The following is a 25,948-nucleotide window of genomic DNA, read 5'->3' as shown; positions in this document are numbered from 1 at the left end:
GTTGGTCAACATTGTCTGCATTAGTGTTTCCCCTCACATACATAGTAATGTCTAGGATAATATCAGAGGATAATTAGCACATGGTCTTTTAATTGGATCCTGGCTTGCACAGAGACAGATCGAGGAGGTGGCCAGGATTGGCCATGCCCTCCCTCCCCAGTAAATACATGAACATCCCAGTTGCCGTTCCTCACCAAAGAACAAAAACCAAATATGGAGCATTTAATACTGTAAACCAGCGCTGCCCAACTCATCAGTCAGTCGATCATGACTTGTCTCCAACTTGATTGCGAATAATGAATAATGCTCACGTCTGGCAGAATACTACCCCAGTGCGACCCCAGGAAACTCACTGGGTCTAGTCTGGCCACCATATTGTACAGGACCTGGCTCTGGCCCTGGACTTGTAAAGGAAACATGGTGCATTGTCTCATTCTGTCTCGAAACAATGTTTTCTCCTCTGAATGGCTTCTTATGTCTTTGCTTTGTTGAGTTATGGATGACCTAGTGCTGAAGTCAGGGGAGACGTCGGCATCGGTCCCTACCTGCACACGGGCCTCAGTCAGGTCCGTGCGGAGCGCCAGCTGCTCGCGGGCATACACATCCGGGTAGTGCGTCTTCTGGAACACTTTCTCCAGCTCTTCAAGCTGGTAGCTGGTGAACGTGGTCCGGTTGCGTCTCTTCTTGCCCTTGTTGCTCTCGCCCTCGCCCTTGTCTAGAGGCCCAGTCAATTCGGGTCCTGGCCGATCGGCAGGGCCCTTGGCTCCAGGCTCCTTCACACTGAGGTAGCTGCCATCCATACCTGCAGGATCAGCATTCGGGGGCAACTCGGAGTCTGTCAGTCCAGTGCCGTCTTTGGCTAGAAAGAGAGAGATGAGAAGACATTAGAACACGGTCAGTAATATATTTACTCTAACTGACCTTCTACAGAGTCAGGATTCTCTCCAGTACATTTTGGTATCTAAAAACCTTCCTGATACGGAAGCATCATTCCCAAAATGCTGCAAAGTGAGTTAAAACAATTCACATGATATTGAAACATTGATGCAGGAAGAAGCACTGGAATACACAGTGAGGGTGAATTTACTCCATATAAGTTCCCTTTCTTCTGTGCTTTACCACAGGTTTTGCATATATTTCATAATGGATTAAATTTTTCCAAAAAGGAAGTGCTCTTTCTTTTCCCATTTTGGATTTTCTATAAGCCTTTAAACACCCCTGTCTTTTTGATGGAAAAAAATGAGTGGAGTGAGGGAAAGAGTGTTAGTTCTTATGCGAAAGTTTGTGTTTTTAAAGCCCTGGTGTTGAGTGCAGCGAACAGGGATAGTTTAGCTCTCAGGGGGCAGCTGTGCCCAGGGAGATCAGACATGTTGTGCGCCAGGTGTAGCTCAAACTGAAGCACCATGAATACATATGACCCGGGTGTATTGGTTCGCACTAAACTACTGAAAGTGCAAATATTCATATCCGCATGAGTCCAGACTCATTCATCCTGTGAATTATGGCCTAATCCTCCTTTCTTCGCTCGTGTCATTTTATTCACGGTATCATTCCTTGCAGTATTTAAACTGGGAGGAAACACATCTTGGTGAAAATCCTTCCCCGCTCAAATTGCTCCACTGGGAAGCCACTTGGCTTAAATGTGGAAGAAGCAGAGAGAATTCAGAGAGCAGAGTATCCACCTGAGGAAAAGCCTGCAGGTCGTTACTCTCTGTAGCTAATCGCTCTTTGGCTCAGACTGACCCACTGCAATTATCCCACACTTTTATAAATAATGACACAGAGTTGAAACTTGCACAGCTAGTATAACTCTCCTACTAAAGACAGAGTGACCTCCAGATGTTCTCCAGAAAAACATTTATCCGACACGTTCCTAAAGATTAATGCTTGCATATCTAATGGTGTCAGACTTCCAGACTTCTGTTAATCAGCATGGTAATGCATGATGTATTAAATCTCAGTTTAGTTGTTTTAGGACAATTTCATGTAAAGTACTGTCCATACACTTTGTAAAGTTTGGTAAGCCCTATTTTTAAGTTAGTTGGCTAGTGCCCACAGACCTTGTTGCTACATACTGCAATGATGTCTAACCATGTGACGCTCCGTCCTTGTTTCCTGTCTAACCCTGTTTGCCCCTGAGGGATGCCCCGTTTACTGACAGCCAGCCTCCGGCCTAAAACTAAGCAAACAGCCACCCCGCAGCCTAATTGTAAACCATCAGAAAATGACAGACTCTTCCAGGTCTCCCAGGGATTTTCCTGTCATGACGACAATCATGTGCCTTCTTGTCCGAGGACCAGTGACCACCAACCCCCACAGGGGCTCTCTCTTGCCTAATAACACAAGCCTGTGGTACACCATACAACCTTGCACTCATCTCCAACATTATAGAACAGTACAGGAACAAGAGGCCTAAGCGATAATTTTGTGTGCTGCTCCCTGGAAATATGCATTGGGCATTATGCATAAATCTGCATAAACTATTTGTGGTAAATGTCACTTTTCCTGTCCTGTTTGTCTTTACCGAACTGTTCTTGGCAGCGGTGATGTCTGTATCTGTCAGCCTGAGGTCCGGACATAAAACTTTCTTATTGTTGTCAACAGGTTCTCCATTTTGGAATGTTCTAGAGATGACAAATAGGTCTACTGTGGCCGGTATGATGTCATGCCGTCTCAGAGTCCTGAAGTACGATATCCAAATCCTCATAGACTGGTCATACCAAAAACCCACCCTTAATGCTCTGGTCCAGCATTTCAGACCAGCCTGGATACATGCTTTGGGGAGGTGCTGAGATTATGAAAATTCCTCAATTGAGGTTCAGGCAAACCCTTTCCAATTAGCTGGATGGGAGCAGCAGCTCCCAAAAACAGCACCCTAACATTTAGGCAACCCTGTGATGATGTCATGATGATGTGACCCTCCCCTCATTCCAAGAACCATGCTGCTATTTGCTAAACACTCGCCACATGGGCCATAGTTGACCAATGAGCATGACCTCATGAGCATAAAAAAGCTCAGAATATGTATGGGAAGCTCAAGGTTTGTTGTAAGGACCCATTCAGCCCCAAACCCCCTATCCCTGAGACACATGGTACTCCCACCATATTGGTCGGGACTGTCCCTACCGTCCGCACCCAAATCTCAGTCCGTGGGGCAGCCTCTCATCCCCCTCAACAGGGCAGTATTTCATGTCACCTCTGATTTTGATCCCTCCTACTCTGTCACAGTAATTTCTCTGTTTCCGATATAATGAGCTTAATAATGGAAGCAGGATATGCAGAATGTTCTTGTTCTATAAGCAGACTTCCTCAATAATAAATAAATGAATAAGCCCAACGTCCTGGTTTTGAGCCTTGCCGCGAGGCGAGCGCCGTCCGTGTTTCTGTTTGCCTTCTTTGGACCCTGAACGCTAAGTCCCCTTGGAGACGAAGCTGAGGCTGGGCTGTATAATGGTTCCCACATTGCCTCTTGCCTGGACCTGACACATCCTGTTAAGCATGAGCAAGCAAGCACATGCGCCCAAACGTAAATATTTTGGAGTTGTTCCTTCAAATGCCTCGAGCCTGTTGCCTCCACATGGGAAGCCTGTCAGGCCGCTTGAGATCCGGGCCCCAGGGCAGATCAAAAGCTCTTGTTTATGCCCCACATCAATGATCATTTTTGGCAGAGGTAGGCTGTTGTGACAGTCTCCACCATTTGTTCATGCGACCAGCCCTGACTGAGAAGTCTGCTCAGCACTGTGGTCCTGATTAATAATTGGGTCTGCATGCTGGGGAAGCTTCAACACGGACCCCACCTTGGGTCAGGGCTGGGGAAGAGCCAGATAGATTAAACCAGGCATCTTCACATAAGCTCCTCCCAGCGCAAGGTACAGTAACTGGACTGACACCTTCACCATTTTGCTAGAACACTTGCCCGCTATATGCACTTTCATGTTCCACTTCTTAAAAATCAGTATTCATCCCTTCTTTGTGCCTCATTTCTACCTGAATCAGGTAAGAAAGGCAGATGGGTGCCTCTGCCGCAGAGGTCAGTGACAGTTTTCTCTGTCCACGCCACTGTTGCCTGCCTGCTGTTGCTTCACACACCAGCTCTGTCCTCCAGTGTCTTTTTTTCTAAGTGACCACAGTTTGGGAGCCTGACCAAAATTGCCTAATCCTCCCTTTGCATTTGGCCAAATCAAAATTTGTTTTTGTCCTGTCAAGACCATTGTTTTATTTCCATTTCCATGTCCAGCTCTGTCCCCTCCGGTCTGGACACCAAGCGGTCCCTGTTTTTACTCCATACCCGAAGCCTGCGTGTTTTCCTCTTTGCTGGGATTGACCAGGGATTCCTGCTAAGACTCTTGGAAGCATATGGCAAAACTCTCCAAACCCGAAAGTAACAAAACTCTTGTGATATCTGGGTGTTTTTCATTTTGGTGAATCTGCTCTACAGCGTTTTGAAACAGAACCATTTCACATTTCTGACTCACGAGCCAAGATTCCATAACATCACTTCCAATCATCACGCTTGTGGAAAAGGAGGAAATCTGGACTCGATTTCCTTTCTTTCTCTTCCTCTACACCTTAAGAGGCCTAAATGGTCTGTAATGATGCAATTGCTTTGAACTGAGAGCGAGGAAGGAGCCAGAAAAATTCCACCGATATGCCGGTATTTGATTAGACTGCACAACAGAGTTGCTCGCCTTGCTGACAGGCAGGATGCACCTTCAGCAGACGAATCGGGTTCATGAGCAGGTGAGAAAGGGGTGAACTGGGAAGCTAATTGGCAGTTTAACCTGCTTTCACACCCGTTTGTAAAGCAGGAGCACAGCTTGTAAAGTAGCTTTAACTGCGTCCCAGTTTTTTTTTTACTTTGCAACCCAAATTAGTTCTTTCAAAGGTCCTTCATGAAGGTGTCTGCATGTTCTCACATGAGTATACAAGATTCTCACAGATTCAGCACCATAAGCAGAAATAGTCTGCCTAATGTCTTAGAAAATGTCATTAGGCTTCCATATGGCACTGAGAGAACCTTTCTAGACATCTACATTTAGAAATGATCTTTTCTCTCATGTTTTAATGTAATTAAATTATAAATCACAGGATGACTACCATATAAGCCCAAACAAAATTTCCCCAACATAGACTATACATCTTTAGAATTCCTTTTTTGATAAATACATGTATTGGGTATCCTCGTGGGTAGATGAAAGCATTAAATGAATGAATGAATGAAAGAAATATTTAATGAATGAATGAAATATTGAATGAATGAATGATTCAGAGGCCGCTATGGCCCACAGTTTTCTCTGTGCAGAGCGGAGTTGGAGTGGCAGTAGGGGAATCAGTGTTCTCAGCCTCTGCCGTGTCAACACCAGGCCCCTTGAGTTAGCAAGGGTCAGATGTTTACTAGGGGCAGCCATTTACTTGCTGTCGAAAACAGGGGAAAACATCAAAGTGTAATTTAACTGGCTATAAAGTGGCAGGGTGTCCCTTCTGCTTTTCCATGGAATGTCACAGAGAAGGTCAGGCAGAGGCAAATAAAAGGAACCCTGTGAATTAGACACCAAGGAGACCCCATAAAGAGTTAATGACCATATATTCCCAAGGAAGAAAATTGACTGGGATAGTTACATAACCTGTTACTCACATATTCCATATGTCTTAGTGATTTGATTAGAAGCAGAGAGCAGGAAAGAAATATCATGCTGCTTTTGCTGCAAAATGTGCTGTTTATTCGTATCTGGAATCTGATTGTTCTCTGTACTCAAATGGAAGGGGACTGGGGAGTCCCGAGAGAATGAAGGCACACAGACGGGCGTGTACACGGGTCAGATCGGTATGGGGCTGGTTTGTCGACCACTTGTGGGAATCGGCGGCCCTGGGGTGACAGCGGCGCGAGCCCCTCGTTAGGAATAACGACGTGCTGCCACTCGCAAAACTGAGCGAATCGCCTGGCCAGAGGCAGATGTGCTCACAGCTCCTGGGGAGAGAGCACGCCCCCCCCCCCCCCCCGATTACTGGGGTATAGATGCCGTGAACCTGAGCAGGACACACCAGCATTAACGCATCTCCTTGCCTGAAGCTCATCTGATGCTTGGCAGTCCCTTAAATATAAATAGCTAAAGTTCCTGTATTCTCATAGTGTTGTGTGAACACCGTCATGCAGCACTGGTTTTAGAAGTCATCATTTATGTATTTAAAACAAATGTTTAAAAGAAAATGATTTCCTTCAAAGTAAACACACACAGTCATGAAGCAGGATATACACACCCCAGCAGGAGAATTCAAAACCAAACAAACTGGTCCTTGGAATCTCTTTCTTATGTCCTCCCATTACTACATTTCTGCTATTTATTCATTAGCAATCCGCAGTATTCAAACAGGGTATTTTGCGTCTGTTTGTTTAAGATGATTTAAACCAGAGAGGGTGATGGTCATTAAATTTCCCTACTTGGGAGTTTTTGGTTCCTCTCCTCCTTGTGTTGCTATATAAAAATGAATTGAATTGAATTGAATTGAATTGAATTATAATTGTACAGCCCTCTCAGTTAAGGAGGGAAAAAAGGGCATAATGCACGGCAAATGAGGCTGTAATGCATCAAGCTTTGATTTTTTTGCCTCCCTATGGTATTATTTTTTATTTGGCATTTTAAAATGTGCTGAGGGCAGATTGTTTTGTTTTGTTTTTGCATTTTGCCTGAAAGGCAGAAAGGACCCTGCGGCTACCATTGATACTCCTACAAGTGTATCTCCCGCACCAGAGTGACCACACGGCAGTCAGAAGTTAATCCCACCGCTATGAATGCGCAAATAAATCCTCCTAAAACCTTTCATCTAGATTGAAAGGTCCCATGTTACAATATTCTATAATTTTGTTTTAAAAAGGCTGTGTTTTGTTTGTTTTGCAGTGAACACTAAAGTCCTTCTTCCTCTTTCGGTGAAGTCCTGGTTCTCCAGGGTGGTGTCTGAAACCACAGCAGGGCCGTGGTGTTTTTATGAGAGCGGTGGAATGTATAATAAGAGGCGCGAGCCGATCCCTGTCACGCTGGGTCTGGGGGTGAAGACCCGTTAGCGTTTCCCCACATTGACCTGTCAGCTGGGCTTTCAGACCATGCTCTGTCTCGTCTCCACGCCCCATTGAGGAGGCACCAGTTGGCTATCGGCTTAGAAGTCTCATTGCTGGCCCGTCTTACTCATGCCAGATTGATCTTGATATGATTTGCTGCATTAAAATGAAAGCAATGAAAGTAAAATGATTCCAGGTCCTTGTCACCTTATCTTATGTCAACGATCTGCCAGAATCAACCTTTTGTTCTTCGGGTTCTGAGACTAAGGCCTTTGCTGGCTACTTTTTATGTAAACTCTGCCCATATACAGCTGTGGAAATGGGAGAAGAAAAAAATGAAGCTGACTTAAGTTAAGAATGGGTACAAATATAATCTACAGGCCATTCTAGATGTCCGGAAACCTGACTCCGTAAAACCCAGTAGACAGAGTGACCACAACCCCAGATCCCCTTCAGTTCTATGCGGCCTCTAGACTCTTAAAATGTGAGTACGATCTGTCCGCTTCACTTTCACGAGCGAAGGATTCAAAAGGCAGAGTACAGTGTGGATGAGAGGGCCAAATATGACAATAATATATCTTTCATTGTTCATCAGACTGCAAAAGAGCAGACACTGCACTCAAGGTTTAACCGGCCATTGCGGCTTCTGTAATAATGCCACTTAAGGAACATTTGCATACCAAAGACTTCTTGGAGTAATTTAACTGGAATGAAATGCTATGACTTCCGATGCACACACACTTATGTACTAGGGCGCATGGCGGGTCTTTTAGGATATGGAATGTAAATCTCCCCCCCCCACACACACACACACACACACACACACTGTGCTGAGGCTGCAGCTGATTAAAGTACTGTGTGTGTCTCAGAGTTGCTCATCTGCCCATTGCCATGGCGATCAAGCCTTCAGGCTCTGTGACTTGAGCCCTTTGTTTACCCTCCAATGGCACCAGCCTCTTTCACAGATGTAGGTCCCTGCACCACCGTTCCCTCCAGTCCCCACTCTAGTTCACTTTGCCCTCTCGTCCTTTTCATTAGCCAAACATGAAAATGTGCCATTTTTCTGCTGACTGGGGCTTGCTACCATTAATTCTTCACTGTGCATAAATGTTTTATATGTTTTTAGAGGCTCCCGGTTTGCATGTGGTTAAAAACTGAATAGTTGTACCCATGAGTATGTTACTGAACCTTAGAGGTGAATCTGTTAAAATATACAACCATGATTGGTCAAATAATGGTTTTTCGTAGTTCTTTTGAATGCAAATCTTACGCAGGAAAGCAGAGCTTCGGTGATGTTTAGAGAAACTGTCGGAGAATTAAACAAAGAGAAAAAGTTTTTACATGGAAAAAGAAATGTTGCCTGCTATGCTTTAATTTTCAGTTTGATTCTTTTTTGGCTTGCTTGCTCAAAGCGGGGGTGGTGAGGAGCTGGGGGCGGTGGTGGTTGGGTTGGGGGGGGTTTATCCTCATGAAAAGAGATGACAGGAAGCAGAGGCCAAAGCTCATTCTCTCACCGGTCCTCTGGGAGAATTGGCAAGACTCATGAGAGAAAAAAAACAAAATGAATAAGAAAAAAAATGCATTGTTTGGAATAAATGACAAAGGAACATAGAAAAGATTAAGATGAAGACTGGAGGATTGGATTCAGACTACGCTGTCACTGTGTCACACTGTGCCACACACACACGTTGCTGGAGCTCCTAATCACAACCATGCACACACGCACAGTTTTTCAACTGTGACATCACTCTTTAAGCTTGTCCGATCAATATGACACTTTAGTTGCCATAGCTACAAACAATTCAAATATGTGAAAACTTTATTCTAAAACTGTTGCCTATCTACTTGGAGTATCATTTACTCCACCATCAACAAAATACATTGTTATATATTTTTTCTCTTTCTCAATTCTTTCAAGTTCTAGTCACATTTTTGTGCCTCAAAACAGGAAAATGCAGGCCTTTCAAAACATTAAGAGCCCCAGAAGTGAAATAAAATAGGCTCTGTCCTTGGTTCTTTACATAACGGCCCTGGTGTGCATCCCACACGCGATCAGAGCTATTGCCCATAGGGCCTGGCTACCTACTGCACATGGACATATACCCGGCCCAGGAGCACAGGCAAAGTCATGGGATGACACCACCCCCCCTCCCAGCCCCCATCCCCACAAGGAGACCAGAGATGAACTCGCATCACAAGCAGCCCATAGGACAAGACCCAAGTTCTGCAGTCCATATGTGCTCTACCAGAACCTAACAACGCCTCCCTCACAGGCCTGTTCTATTGGCCCCCATTTCATGCGCTTGTTTAGAGTTTGCCTCACATTACAAATGCTGTGTTTTTCTTTATATGGGGGGGGGAGAAGTGGTATTAATCACAGCATTATCACGTTCCCGAGACAGATCAGAACCAACCTGACTGCAATGTAGGCGTCTCTCAGTGAGACCAGAGTGCACAGTGAAAGCAAACGTTTACGAATCTTGGATAAATGCAGACCATAGGATGTGATTCTTGTCTCTGGCTTACCACGTTTGTTACACTGCTGTCATGGCTGAAAACGTATGTGAACATTCACACATACAAGGACTTGTATTGCTGGTGCCCGGGGATGTTGCCGTTTTGCAAAAAGAATGCATAGAAATTGCTTCAATCACTTGAAATTCAACCCCAAACCCAGTACGGTATTGCTGACTTGTAGTTTATTTGTACAGGGCATTTGTTTAATGAGGTTACACAAACCAGTCACCTCTTGTCGTTTTGCGGACTCCCTACGGATCCAGCGCTTGTCTTTGAAAGTATGAGAAATGACTCGGCAAGTGACCGGCGTACATCTGACTCAGATTAATGGAGGAGGTCTCCTGTAGTGCCTGCACATTCTTGCCGTCTCTTTAACACTCGATCAATGAGACGAGCTCGATTTCATTCGCCGGTGCGGTTAGTTTGGGGGCCATCAGCCCCTGCAGTCTCAGTCCGTTTCAGACTTCAGTCTTATTAAAGCTTTTGTTTTCTTCGAGGTGTCTCACGTTGCAGGACACGTACCTGTTGTAACTTGCTGTTTAGGCTGGTGATAACTGTACGCCTAAAGAGAATGTTATTTGTTTTTTTAATTAGTCTTTGAAAGAGAGCAAGTCAAGATTTCCATGTTAATATTTCGGTCAGACTACACCACAGGGAACTGAACTGAAGTCGTCTGCTTTTGATTCATCTCAAATCTGAGCATTTTAATGTCAAAATGCTTTGTTGAAATGACGAGTCTTGCTTTTTTTGGAAGCTGAGAGCCGTTCTCTTTTAGGCAGAAGTTAACTTAAGGCATTAAAAGGCCAGCTCTGAATTAATTGACAGTCATTATTTTGTCAATTTATTTGGGTTTTATTGGGTAAAGCCTTTTTTCCTGAACATCAGTGGGGTTTGATATGTAATGCATGGGTCATTGGCAGGTTCAGCTCAACACTGGGAGGAGGAGGAACAAGCAACCTCAGAGTCACCCGAAAGTAATGTTGGGTATTATCTTCAAAGTGGCCTGCAAACCGATAATAAAGCAAGGAAAGTTTCTCCGTACCTGCTGAAGGTTAACAGAAGTGATAACTCACAATGTCCGCATGGAGTTCGCTACGGAAACATTATTGGCAAGAAACTGTAAAATAATTAACATGAAGGATAGACTAGGAAGCACAAACTTAGAAATGGAGAGAGATCTCAGCCATCATACTCCAGACGGTGATGTTTCAGTTAGTCTGGAGAGGATTTCGGTTGGATTTCAGACGCTCCATGTTGTGGGGCCGTCGCTGTATCATGTATGTGCCACCGTTGAGGACGACTTGGACTTTCCCAGGCAGTTAATCACATTCTGTTGCCGTTTAAGATGCAATAGAAGTCGTCCTAGATGCTCCCTTTGTTTAAACACATAAGAACACTGTGGTTCAGAATGACAACCGATTTGTGTGCATGTCCCAAATCAAATTAGACGCAAAACTTTCGCAGTCGTATAGTGTGAATTGGGTTGTTTGTACGTTTTGAACAAATGGAAGGAAATGTGGTTCCAATTTCAGAGAAATTCCTTTAGACTGGTATTCAAAAAACAAACTAACCTTTCCAGTTCAATTATACTGGACTTGCATTTACAAGGCCTGCTTAAGAAAAGCTTGCTAAAACTGAACAATTGGCATTTGGCACCTGAGAGAGGGGAAATAATTGGGAAACAAACAAACAAAACATATTGTATATGCAGTGTTGCATAGCAACGAATAATCTTGTAAGAGTCTAACTGTTCGCTGCAACCAGACAGAGACCACAACTGTGATTAAAGCTCCGCTATCACTCTATCTTTACCCTCTTGCTGCAGCCTGCAAGCAGTGCCCACCTAGTTATGAAGGACAGGTTTGTTATTTGATGGTTTTGGTCAGTATACACTAGCTACAAGTGAAAAGTCTACAAGTGAAAAGAGCAGCCGTCTTTGCACTTCGTGGGACATACTTTGGCATGAAAACTGCAACCCTGAGTGGTGTTGTCAGATGTGGCCTTTCATAGCAGAGCTTCAGCGTGTTACTGTCCAATCGGAACCATAGAATGAAAAAATTAACCAGGACAAGTCCTCGCAATCGCTCGACCATCCGCTAGTTTCTGTTTAGTGCAACATATTATTTTTCAAAACCTTACCTCAATAAATTTGAGAAAGGCGTTGTTTTGTGTGGAAAAGGTGGAGGAATTGGAGCATGTATGTGTAATTTAATGTATCTGTTAAGCCATATAATCTGTTAAAGGAAATGCACAATTTTTAAGATTTTTTAAATGTAAGAATTTGACTTGATCTTTCTCCATCCTTGAGTTCATTTTAACACTACAGCCTGCATATAATAATAATAATAATAATAATAATAATAATATGCGTCGCTGTAGTAGAAGCATCAGTAGTGGCAGTAACACTGGCAGCTGGCTTGTCTCACAGCTCCAAACGTGGGGTTTGAACCCGTCTCTCCTCGCTATGTGCCAAGGTCGTGGTTCCCCTGTAACTCACGACATCCGTACAGGTCCTTCTGTTTCCCTCCCTCAGTTCACATACATGCACTTAGGCTGCCTGGCATCTCTGTCGCCGCTATTGTGTGAATGTGCACATGTGCGCGTGCCCTGTGATAGACTGGCATCCCACACGTGCCCTGTGATAGACTGGCATCCCACACGTGCCCTGTGATAGACTGGCATCCCACACGTGCCCTGTGATAGACTGGCATCCCACACGTGCCCTGTGATAGACTGGCATCCCACGCATGCCCTGTGATAGACTGGCATCCCACACGTGCCCTGTGATAGACTGGCATCCCACGCATGCCCTGTGATAGACTGGCATCCCACACGTGCCCTGTGATAGACTGGCATCCCACGCATGCCCTGTGATAGACTGGCATCCCACACGTGCCCTGTGATAGACTGGCATCCCACGCGTGCCCTGTGATAGACTGGCATCCCACGCGTGCCCTGTGATAGACTGGCATCCCACACGTGCCCTGTGATAGACTGGCATCCCACGCGTGCCCTGTGATAGACTGGCATCCCACGCGTGCCCTGTGATAGACTGGCATCCCACACGTGCCCTGTGATAGACTAGCATCCCACACGTGCCCTGTGATATACTGGCATCCCACACGTGCCCTGTGATAGACTGGCATCCCACGCGTGCCCTGTGATAGACTGGCATCCCACGCGTGCCCTGTGATATACTGGCATCCCACACGTGCCCTGTGATAGACTGGCATCCCACACGTGCCCTGTGATAGACTGGCATCCCACGCGTGCCCTGTGATAGACTGGCATCCCACACGTGCCCTGTGATATACTGGCATCCCACACGTGCCCTGTGATAGACTGGCATCCCACACGTGCCCTGTGATAGACTGGCATCCCACGCGTGCCCTGTGATAGACTGGCATCCCACGCGTGCCCTGTGATAGACTGTATGCACCCCCCAACCCCCTCCCCCCCCCCTCCCCCCAGACAACCCAGTTCAGACTAAATGGTTAAATTACATGGAAACAGCAGGATACCATCCAGAAAGAAGACAACTGACATTTGTATATTTTGTTTCCTATACCACTTTGGACTGCTATTGAAAGTGTGACATTTAAATTCCAAATATAAATTCAGCATGCAACACTATTTACATGTCATTTTAAATATGTATAATTTATCTTTATTGTTTTTTGGACCACTTTATGTTGTAGTCCCTTCAATGGTAAAATTAAAGTAATTGTAATATTTCGTGACCTTTGTTATCATTATGTTATCATGATCATAATCATTATCATAATCATAATCATTGACATAGTATAGCACCTGCTTGCCTGATGCTTGTATTGACGGTTATACCGAAGTTTCCAGATAAACATAGCTCAACAGTCAATTCTAATGTGCATTCGTGTACAAAGCCCATTTCTGTAGCCAGTTCCTAAGTTAAATTAAAACATTTAACCCGTTTTAACCAGTTTCGACTAAATATTTTTCTCGTTAATGTGATTGCAGATCTCTTTGGCTTCCACGATGGTTATTTGCGCACTTAGGTGCACGTTCTCGACCATTCTTTGGTTTCCATCAACCCAGTGTTAAGTGTATATAAACTCGTGGTATAAAGTCAATTAGTGTAAAATCGTAATGCACTACAATCACTTTAATAAATAGTGCGTTCTGCGCGCCGTTGGAACAACCCATAATGTTTACTAAATATATTTTATTTTTGTTATTTAAAATCGCATTTATCCGAGGCAAGGTTTTCTCTTTAACAAAGTACACCTCGAGTTGCAATGAACTGCCTATATACAAAAAATATTCAGAATATTTGAAAAATTCATTGATCATATTTATTTCACGTTGCCAGATAGGTGCACGTATTGCTCTGTGACGGCTAGGTATATATTTAAATTGGAGACGGCATTAATGTTTTTTTTTTTTTGCTTGGACTGAAACTTTATTATATTGTTCACGTGACTAATGCTATAGTTAGATATGATGGCAACACAAAAGTCACGGATTCCGGATTGCGTGTCTTATATGTTTGTGTTTTCTTCTATTCCGCATGCACCTTGCTTTTAAATAATAATAATAATAATAATAATAATAACAATATTAATAATAATAATAATAATAATAATAATAATAATAATAATAATAAAATCCCCACCTTTTGTCAAAAGGTCGAATATTTGTCGAACAAAAGCGAAACTATTCCAATAACATCTGTTTAACAGCCCGTCATTAAGTCGTATTTGAATGGTTATGGTACGTCGCCCCACCCAATAAATTAAAAAGCTCGGAGACCGAGGAAAGTCTGATTGGTTCATTGGTTTATGCTTCAATTAAAGTTTCATGAAATCCTATTTAGGTTCGTTCTATAAAACAAGGTTCCAAAAAAGTTGTGACGTTGTGTAAAATGTAAATAAAAACAGAATGAAATAACTTACAAATCATATAAAGCCATATTTAACTGAAAATAGAACAAAGACAACATGTCAAATGTTGAAACTGAAAAAAAAATGTTATTGTTTTAAGACAGATATATGCTCAATTTGAATTTGATGCCAGCAACACGTTTCAAAAAAGTTGGGACAGGGGCGTCTTTACCACTGTGCTGCCTCACCGCTTCTTTTAACAACACTCTGTAAATGTTTGGGAACTGAGGAGACCAGTTGCTGGACTGTCTGAAAGTGAAGTGTTCTCCCATTCTTGCCTGATGTACGATTTCAACTGCACAACTGTTCGGGGTTCCATTGTCGTATTTTACATTTCATGATTCGCCAAATGTTTTCAGTGGGTGACAAGTCTGTACTGCAGACAGGCTAGTCTAGCACACGGACTCTTCTGCTATGGAGCCATGCTGTTGTAATACACACAGAATGCAGTTTGGCACTGTCTCACTGAAATATACAAGGCCTTCTCTGAAAAAGATGTTGTCTGGATGGCAGCAAATGTTGCTCCGAAACCTGAATATAACATTCAGCATTAATGGTGCCTTCCCTGATGTGCAAGTTACCCAAGCCATGGGCACTAATGCACCCCCATACCATCACGGATGCTGGCTTTTGAACTGTCCACTGATAACAAGCTGGATGGTCCCTCTCCTCTTTAACTTGGAGGACACAGCCTCAATTACCAAAAAGAATTAAAAATTTTGATTCGTCAGACCACAGGACAGTTTTCCACTTTGGCTCAGTCCATCTTAAATGAACTTGGGCCCAGAGAAGTCAGCGGCGTTTCTCGATCATGTTTAGATCTGGTTTCTTCTCTGCATAGTAGAGTTTCATCCTGCATTTGTGGATGCAGTGATGAACTGTGTTCACAGACAGTGGTTTTCAGAAGTGTTCCTGAACCCACGCAGTGATCTCCACTATAGAATTGTGTCTGTTTTTAACACAGTGCCACCTGAGGTCCCAAAGATCACAGCTATCCAATATTGCTATTCAGCCTTGTCCCTTGTGTACAGAGATTTCTTCAGATTCTCTGAATCTTTTAATGATATTATGTACCATAGATGATGAAATTCCCATATTCTTTGCAGTATAAGGTTGAGGACCATTATTCTTTAATTGTTGCACTATTTGCCCACGCAGTCTTTCACAGAGTAGTGAACCTCTCCCCATCTTCACTGCACAGAGATCACTGCCTCTCTGGGAGGCTCTTTTTATACCCAATCATCTTATTGACCTTTTGCCAATTAAGCTAATTAGTTGTGAGATATTCAACCAGGTGTTTTGTTGTAGCAATACACAACTTTTCCAGTCTTTTGTTGCCATTGTCCCAACTTTTCTGAAACGTGTTACTGGCATCAAATTCAAATGGAGCATGTATTTGTCATAAAACAGTAAAATATCTGTTTCAACATTTGATATGTTGTTTCTGTTCTATTTTCAATTAAATGTGGGTTTATATGTCTCGCAAATCATTGCATTCTGTTTTATTTACATTTTACGTAGCGTCACAGGTTTTTTGGAAACGGGGTTGCAGTTATTTGCGGTGGTACATTTTAAGTTCTTCCAAAACCACGCTATTTCTCTCGCCCTTAGATCTGCAAATAAATAACGCAATTTCTTTTAAATCTCTAATTTTATAACTCCGGTACAGTTTATTTGCTATTTATTTTTAATAAATTCGGTTTACATCTTTTTTATGGCTACACATTAAGTACATATATTCCCATCCATGGTATGTAGGCTTATTATATATATGCGTGTGATTTAAAAAATCTGTTGCTAGTTGCTTATTATTGAGGATTTTTAGGAGCTGATTTTTATGAAAATGACAACGATGATGTTATGATTTTAAGGATTTTCCTATTTACCATGATATCCCATTGTATCATATAATTACCGGATAAATATTTCTGTCGCAAGCGAGCACATCAATTCTAAACCTCCCTTCTTTGCGGAACTGCTTTGCTGTGCATTATATTAATTACTCAACTTTGCCGAAATATTGGAAACCCCGTTTTAACTAGCAAAACGTTGTATTACCCTGGAAATATTTAATTTTGTTACAGAGGCCTGCAGCCTGTATTTAAATTAAATACTATGTCTTTGCAGTTCAAAGAAACGTTTTACTTGTCGGATAATTGATATTTTGAACACTCGTTAAAAGTAAAGCATTCGTTTAATAATGAAGGCTGTGAGGATTTAACAGGAATTGTGAGCATAAAAATTACGTTAGCAAATATGACGTTTTATCTCGGCGATACGGTTGTACCGCGGAGTTTTATTGGTTAAGAAGCTCTTTGAAGGGTTATTTGGAGGTAACGTGATTGGATTTGAGTATCCAAGCATAGAAACACATGGAAAATGTTATTTCTGAATCAGATGACTTTATTCTTTAAATTCTACGTTACACGTGGATAGCAAATGACACTACTTTAGTGAAAGAAACCCCGTAGAGCAGGATTAATTTCTACAACATGGTGATTCTTAGAAAATGTTTTTTTTTTCATTGTGGCATAAATATTTAAGTAATCTGTAAAATATAGGCTAATGTTTTAATATCTTATTTCTGTCTTGCAGGTGCATTCATTTGATTCACTTTTGCCCGTACCAGCCATTTCAGATACAGCCGCATTTAACTACAGAATAAGCGTTTTACTTATACAACTTTCATTCTTTCTGAATATATAAGTCTATTGAAACTCCCAATTAAAAAAACCGACGGTATGAATATTGACAGCTGTTAGTTTAGCCAGGACAGCCGGCGTGGTTGTGAAGGGTAGACCAGTAATAATAATAATAATTATTATTATTATTATGTACTCATCACTATTGACAGTAGCTGTATTACATTAATGAAGAGCAGCTAACGTTCCGTTACAGAGCAATGCAGCGGTGGTCAGGCTAAATCAAGGCCTAAGTGTTTATGTTGTTCTGTTTCAATTTAAAAAGACATTAGCTAAGAAAGCAAACATTTACAGCAAGGTTTACGGACGCTTTGAAACATTAGACCAGAATACGTTTGTCGGACAGACCAATGGTCCCAGAGGTTATTTAAGAGTCACAGTTATACTCACTGATGCAATTTCCATTATAATTTCAGGCGCTGTTTAATTATTCTTCTGTGAGGTTTCGCGCTTTATGTATATGCACATATACATCCGAACTTTAGTATTAAACCAAAACCGATGTCAATTTTAAAGTATTTCCCTTCATTTTTGGTTGTTAATAAGACGTACAAAACAGTAGATATTTGGAAAGAGTGTGGCTGAGCTTATAGTAATTGTCAGCGCGATAAATCATTTTCGTAGCTATAGTTTCGCAATACCCCAGTCCTAAGACAGCATGATCATTTTTATTTATGTGTATCTTCTGTCCTGCCTCTGAACAGAGTTTCAGCTCGTGTTTTCTTGCGGTCTCCCCTCAAATGTGCTCACCCATGTTTGGGCAAAGCCCTAGATTTTGTGGCAGTTGTGTTAAATTTATAGTTTTTTAAACTGATTTTCCAGCGCTCGAGCTGGACCGAAGTCGGAATCCCCTAACTGAGCTCAGTTAATGCAAGTTGCTCGGCACGTCTGAGTTTTATTAAAAGAGCGCAAAACACACACACACACAAATAAAATGAAGATATTTTATGTGCGGATCTGTCGCTCATTATATTTTATGTATTTGCATTAGTGACGCATTTTATGACGTGTGTGCCACCAGTGAGGTTTATTCTGCAATTAATGTCAAATATTTTTATATTTTATAGTATAATTTGTATATATTTTATATTTTTATATTATAAAGAGCTCGGATGTCCAATGCATTATATAAATGTAGAAGCGTTTTAACATCAAGCTATTATCTAATATGATTTATTATGAAACTCTTAGCATCCTCTGTATCTGGTGCGCTTAAGGCCATTAAACCACGACGATGCGGTTATTTTATGACAGCGTTTTGCATATTTTCTATTGTCCCGCACTTCGACCCTTTACTGCATAAGTGGTTATGAAAGATGGCTGGATGTTATTGTCCTAAATGTTATTCATTCATGATTACTGCAATACTTTTGATCGATTGTCAGAACTTGCGACACACCCAGTGACAGTCGTAGTTGTTTTATTATTATTATTATTATTATTATTAATGGACATGATTAGTGTGTAAATACCACGAACATGCGATATTTTAAAATTCCGTAATTCTGAAATTCTGTTATAGTTTCCGACCTGACGTATTTTTTTTCTTTGCTAATTTTTTGGAGTATTTAGGCTGTGTTTCTTTATTCCGTTTTTTTTTTTGGTATCGTAATAAACACGGTTGCATGCGCAATGGAAAATAAACTTATATTTAAATAATTAATCAAAATTTGGAGAGAAGTGTGAACCGAACAATAACTTAAATAATTTATTTGTGTAAATTATATGTGAATACTTTATTATTATATTATTACATTACATAGACATATAATAACTCACACGCCGTGTTTGTTGTTCGACCATTTCAGGCATATTTGTTTACTGTTAATTGATTATTGTGTATGTGACTGGAATTTTATTCTTGTCTTTAACGGATAACCTGTGCCTGTTAATATATTGAAGTCTGCTGTGGAGTGTGAGTGTATTTTAATCGTTGTCTATCGGGATATATCACTATCTGTCTTTTATGCACGACTTTGATTGATGACTTGTTAACTTAACCTCGGCCTTCTTAAACCAGAAGCTACTTTCATTGTAAAAATTTGTTCAGGAAACTAAATTACCAATCTGCACTGTGTTCTATGGGGGGGGGACCATAAAACCAAATTAGACTTTAATATTTCCTATTTAAACATATAGAGGCAGTTGTATATTAATTAGAAAATAATTTAGAATGTTGATCTTTAATTGAAAGAATACGGAAGTTCTTAAATGCGGAGTTCTACGTTCATTCTATACCTGCAAACGCGTTAATTCAATTGTCCGATTCATCTTAAACATTAAGGATTGTTATGCAGATTATCACATTAATCATAATTTCATTCAATCGTTAAAGAGAAAATGTAATAGTCAGTAACGTTATGCGTCTCAGAAATTGTTTTGTTATAAGAGGCGGTCGTAATGCTGAGAGTAACGTGTTACGTTTACATCATATATTTTTTACAGTAATCCTTTAATTATGCCGAGTAACTCTATAAATGTCGGTCGTGGGAATGTAATTCCATTTCCACAATTTACGGGTGGATAAGGATTTTGGTAACACGTTTCAGAAAGTAGATTTTCACACATTTCAACAGTGCTTCTGTTTTACAATGAAACATACATGATATATGTATTTTTAAGGAAATGACATTTAATTTTCAAATATTATATTCTGACACACTTCCTCTAAATCAACCGCACTTAAAAAATAGCGATTCTGAAGGCTGACATTTTTCCGTCACTTCTTACGAACTACAGAATCCTTTCATTAGTATTGCTTGAAATATAAACATTTAAGTACCTTATTTTGCCCATAATTTGCAGCCGTTTAAATTGTCAATACCGGTTTTTTATAAGTTGGTATATCTGACCACGGATAATGCAAGGGAACTGCATACGCGTACGTAAATTGAACACGGCGCCTTTTGTAATGCGTATAACTCCCGCGTTTTGTGGTACTCACCATAGCAAGAAATGAGCGCTCCGTTGTGTCCGCTCTCTTGGTGATGTTTGCTTCCTTCAGGGGGAGTTTTGCAAGAGGATCTCTGCATGAAGAGGTGGTATTTGTTAAAGGTGCCTTCCCCAGAAGTGGCATCCAATGACTGGCATTCCTGTTGGAATGGGCTCCGCGACTTTTCCCCGTATGCCTGACCTTTGTTGGTCAGGAAAGTGGGACTGTATTTGGTGTCACTCGCTTGGAATGTCCTAAACGGGTTTGCCTGGTGATCCCTACCTTGTGGTGTAGACGGACTATAATATGAATCCATGGATGTCATATCGCAGTATGAAACGCACGTCTCGGCGTTCATTCCTAAAAAAACTTAGAAGGGAAAAAGACGTCCAAACTTTTTTTTCCCTCTCTTTCCTTTTGGAGAGCGATGCAAGCAGATTTGCTCTTCCTCTCTTCTTGTTCCGCAGGCGAACACACATACACACTCACACACACACACAGTGCCGTGGCAGCTGGGTTTGGTTATAAAATGATTCAGATGTTTTCCAGAAACTGCAAGCTGACCCAAAGCTAAAAAGCCCCCTTAAGGTTTAGACTGGTAACAAAAAATGCCTCTTTCTTCAGAGGATGCTTCGCAGAACTCCCTGGTATAGACTTTAAGTACAGAACTGGCGTTGGTTATTATGTAGATGACGTGATGAATGCGTGAGGTCAGACCTATGCCTAAAAGAAAAAAAATCCTGTTTGTTGTAAATATGTGGGGGAGCACTGAACACATGACATTAATGTAATTAGGATATGAATATATAAATGATTGAATGTGAAGGGCAACACGGAGAGAGCAATTTAATGGTTATGACACAGTTGATTCGTAATGGTTTGTGAAGGGGGTACTTGTCTGGGCTCGAGAGCAGTACAAAAGATCATCATACGCGAGCTAAACTCAGTGATAAGTCAGTAGGCGATGCATGCTGGTCGGACGACCTCAAAATTACCTTATTCCAACACACACGTATGTGCATTAAAAAGTGACTTTGCCCTTTTGAATGTTTAGTTGTATTATATAAGATGCCTCTGGTGTTTGTCTTTATTCAAGTGTGAAGAAAGACAAACATAAGATTTATGAGAATATACGCGCGTATTGTTTTCAAAGTCCGTCGAAAGTTACTGTCCCACGGGGTGAAACAGTAGTGAACAGATCGGTGATGGTTCCGTTAAACTATCGAATGGATAAGATACATATTGGTTTGAAAATTAAAGTTAAAGGATTTATGCCACGTCAGTTCCATCTAGGTTTTGACACTCTCTCAAGGCTGTTTCGTTCGGATTTTTTTTTCTGTAAAATTTTGTATAATATAGATAGGACTAGTATTTGTTATTTAAATGTGTTATTTTAAGTGTTATTACCATACTATTATAATATTACTATTATTTTTATTAGTAATGTTACTTAATTACACAAAGCCTGTTATGTATGCGAATAGAAATGCCATTCTTTCATTTCTGTCAGCTTATGTATTTTAGAATTGCTATTAGTAATTTATTTACTTGACTTTTAAAATATACCCCGTTTAATTCCCTCGACTGCCTTTATTTTTTGCTTTTTCGTTCCAGATGCGTTTCCGCAAATGATGCGGGACAGTACTGTTTTAATCGATTGAAACACCAACAAAACACGATCCGTCAAAAGCAATGGCTATTTTGTGAGTAAAGTTATTTATATTAACTGTTATTATCGCTCCCTATTCGTTGCGTTTGCGGTGAGCTGAGAGTATTAAATATTTCGGCTGCTCTTGTTTTTCTGTAATTAAAAGTTATTAATTATATCAAATGATATACAACTACTCAAACACCAAACACAGACATAAGCACTGGATATATGCGTAACAAAATCAAATTGTAAAAATCTGCGATAAATGTTATTTTACATACATGTATGTCAAATGTTTCTTTTGGTAGTCCTCGCAAATAAACATACAATGTAATGGGTATAGTTTTATTTGTCAACCTGCATTTGACGTGTACTTCATTATTACGCCCAAAACGATTTAAATAATATTCTGACGAAATCCCAAGTATCTAGAAACGTGCGGAGCTAATGAACTGAATTCCGTCAGTATACCGTAGACATGTGGGAAGGTGAGGGACAGCAAGGTGAAGTTGGAGATGTTCATTTACACTGACTTATCCTAGTATATCCCCCTGAGACCCCACCCATTCATTTATGTCCATTGTAGTGGACATTTTGTTTTTGCATCTATCTTTTCACTGATGTAAGGAAACATATTTATTCCTGTTGTACACTAAAGAGGACACGCTGTGAAATTAAAAATAAAAATAAATTAGAAAAAAATCTAAATTTTAAGATGTCTTATTTCCTCCAAAGACAAATACCCTAAAATGAAGGACACTTTTTTTCCTTGGGTCTCAGGGGGTTATGTTTGCTTTGCCTGTGAGTGACCTTAATCCATACCAGAGGCGGCTCGACCACTGATATTTAGGGGGTAGTGCCGGCTCTGTTTCTGACACACTATTATGAAACGAATTGTATTGAAATTACTCAAACGTCATTTCAAAACACAATTTCTCTCTTCTTTGGAAAAATTCACTATTATAATATTGTGAAATGTATTATCATATCGCTGCCTAATTTTTTAGCTACTAGCCGCTACTGAAATTTCATGCATACATTGATTTTGGTTGTCCTCCTACAACCCGAACAACGCGCAATGGTGAATTCGTTGTTTTCCCTTAATTGCACAGGACGATGGACCTTGGCGGACATAAACCGAGAAGTGAACACTGTGAGAGACAGACCAGACTTGTGGCACCAAATCAATATTTTTTATCTATTTATCTGTCTATCCGTCCTATCCGTCCTGTCCGTGGTCGACTGAAAAAATATCGAATTCAGTATTTTGAAGTTTTTGTTTTTGCTTTCTTTTGGCGCGTTGTTTTGTGTCTTCCCATGATTGTTTTGTCGCACACTAAACATTACATCAAATTTAACGTGCGCAGTATAAACTAGCAGACTTCGACCACTGCATATTTTATCAGATGCTGGGACGTTTTCCCTGTTGTTTGAACGTTGTTTTTAAGTCAATATTTAAATCCATTACAGGCAATAGTATATTATATGCATCATTTAAATGTATTTTGTTGTATCTTATTTAAATCCTAAATCGGACACCGTTTTGATAGCAGTATAGAGTCTCGTGTCATTATTAAAGGAATCAATGTTAAGTCTCGCGACTCCGATTATCCACAGTGTGGTTGTGATGCGCTTCCTTGGAGGTCCGTTAAGCGTATACTTGAGATTTCACGCACTGGTAAATGCAGCATTCTACGTTTCAAGAACAAGCGTCCCAAACGACTAACTACGAGACTAACTTAAAATATTTCAAGTTAATACTTAGTTACGTTGTGTTGGTAATTCAAAACATTTGTAGTTGCGTCGTGACTCGTACTTCAGTGGCGCACCCCTTTCAATTGCCAAGCATCTTAATTTCATCTACTGTCAATGTGCATTACAAGTAATTGTCATAAAATGATGTTGGATCTTTTTGCAAGAGTGGGACATGAGACCAGTTGCATATTTCCAGGGGCACCGCCCTACTTTGACAGGTGACTACTGGCAAGGTCATCTTAAACCGTGTAGAAAAAAACTAGCTGCCAGTTTTATGATAAAGGATTTTTTTTCCTCTTCCAGCAAAAAAAATGTCGGGTAACATTCATGTAGGCCTATAGCATATGACTGTGCTTCGTATTTGCATATATAATTTGCCTTGACTGAAATATTGTTACAGTTACAGAAATATTGTTACAGTTATGTTTTATATTTGCGAACAGTCGTAACATTTTGTCAACTCTAATCACAATTTACAGTAATGCACGTTTGCAATTTGTTTTTTGTTTAAGCCACACTTCCCTATACAACATTAACAAAACGTTATTGGCGCTAATTTACTTTATTTGATTCGACCTTTCGAGAATATTTAAACTGGTGTATAATCAAAATAAGTAAAGCATTGAATACTTAGTTACCAAATGTAATGAGGCTAGATAAATGGCGAAATTACCGCGTGGGCGGCGGTAAGAATTATTGTGTTGAAGTTATAATAATTTTTAGTTTTTATTTGGAAATATCATCATTATTATTGTTGTTGTTAATATTAACAATGAATATTAGGCCTATTTATCACATGACTATTATTATTATTGTTGTAGTTGTTATCGTTAGTAGTGGCTGTAGTATAGTATTAGTATGTTGGTTGTAGTAGTATTAATATGTTGGTTGTAGTAGTATTTTCTAGAACAGGCATGTTTATAAGTTGTTTCGTTGTTGAGTTGGATGTAGCGGGAATGTTGATTATATTTAGCCATTGCTCTTTGTGTATAAGTGTTCTGTTTCTTCCTCGATTGACATTTCGGTTTATCTTTAATCTGTCTTTTATGGGAGGCAATTAACTTTTCTCTGTAAATTCACTCTAGCTTAAATTGATATGCGCTGTCCAACGCTGACAGTCTCAATAAACCGAAGACCATTAAAAATGGCATCCAATGCTCTGTTAGCCCATCTACTCCTCATAGCGGCGGATTTAATGCTTTGTTCTTTGAAACCCGCAGTTACTAGTGATTTTGTGTAAAACCTTAACCTTTGCTTTATTTAAATTTGCCTAAAAGTAAGAAATGTATATCTACAGTATTGTGCGCATCCGGTTATGCACAATAAGAAATCTAATTTAAATAGAAGAATACTACTACGGCTACTACTACTACTATTAATAATAATAATAATAACAATCAAACAAATAATACAATAAATAAATTACTAATGTTACCAATGTTACTGCTGTATTTAAATCACTGTTTGTTCTGTATATCCTGTGTATATTCCCTGGACTCATTTGTATAGGCATATATAGCATAAGATTTTATAATGATAATCTTTGACCAAGGAATTTAAATCGAATGGCATTGTAATTACTTCCCATTTAACCTTTCGAATTTATTACATTTTTCCTTGGATTAAAGCGATTAGATCTTCAGAAAACAGAGTTATAAAACTGTTAGGTAAAAAAATTCCGAGTAAGATTTTTCCAGGTGTTTGATCTCATTAAAGCGCATTTATCTAGTAAACTTCTCAATTCAGCTTCATTATACCACCTGTTTCTCGGCTACACCTGCATATAATTATTTTGTTTGCAAAATCGATTAAAAAACTATTAACGCAATGTACGTACTATTAATTATAATTCCTGTTTCGAAAGAATTCGTATTTTTCGCTGTTGCTATTGATTTGGGTGCTTTACGTGATATTTATTGTCAGATCGGGGACAAATGGGTGTAGTGGTAATATTACAGTAGATTCTTGTTATTATATTTTGTTAAAGTTTGTTCTGATTAAATAGAATTGTGTTTCAGCCAACGGCGTAAGGTATAGTTTGGTATTTATTTATTTATTTGGGGGGGGGGGGGGCATTACTTGGCCATTTTAATGCAATGGTCTATTTATTTGGGGGGTGGGGTTGATGAAGCAAAATTAAATGTTGAAAGATTGAGTGAATTTTATGAGCGATATGTTGAAAGGAAACGTCAAACATAAGTGGTAAATTAACTATGTTTTTTTTTTGTTCCATAGTATTTAAACTGCGACACTTTAATGCAATTAACTATCGAATTGTGATAAATAATACATTTGTTTTGGTCATTTGTACGTTGTAGATATTGTCGAAGGTTGTTATTAATTGGATGTAATTAAAATACAATGCTTGATAGTTCAATTATTATTTTGTCCCAGGGTGTGACATCTTTTTGTAAATGG

At 40.2% G+C, this 25,948-nt stretch overlaps 1 protein-coding gene and 1 long non-coding RNA gene across 3 annotated transcripts in view; one reads left to right on the top strand and one right to left on the bottom strand.

Moving 5' to 3' along the window:
• alx4b (ALX homeobox 4b) overlaps window positions 1-20,854 on the bottom strand; it is a 33,617-nt gene extending 12,763 nt beyond the window's left edge. The window contains exons 1-2 of one of the 2 annotated variants that reach the window (XM_072698182.1): window positions 20,137-20,854; window positions 546-859 (exon numbers count right to left, since the gene is read on the bottom strand). In XM_072698182.1, coding sequence (XP_072554283.1) covers window positions 546-859; window positions 20,137-20,482 — 660 coding nt within the window. In that variant the 5' untranslated portion in view covers window positions 20,483-20,854. The remainder of the gene's footprint in view (window positions 1-545; window positions 860-20,136) is intronic. The other variant, XM_072698183.1, reaches the window with a different exon arrangement.
• A 120-nt stretch (window positions 20,855-20,974) lies between these two features.
• Window positions 20,975-25,566, top strand: LOC140578158 (uncharacterized). Its single transcript, XR_011982202.1, has 3 exons — window positions 20,975-21,136; window positions 21,739-21,827; window positions 22,888-25,566. It is a non-coding gene; the product is annotated as an uncharacterized lncRNA (long non-coding RNA).
• Window positions 25,567-25,948: the final 382 nt, after the last annotated feature.

Source organism: Paramormyrops kingsleyae, chromosome 13 (genome assembly GCF_048594095.1).
Source record: "Paramormyrops kingsleyae isolate MSU_618 chromosome 13, PKINGS_0.4, whole genome shotgun sequence".
Taxonomy (NCBI): Eukaryota; Metazoa; Chordata; class Actinopteri; order Osteoglossiformes; family Mormyridae; genus Paramormyrops; species Paramormyrops kingsleyae.
Note: the sequence above shows the minus strand (reverse complement) of the source record. Positions and strands in the feature narration are given on the sequence as shown.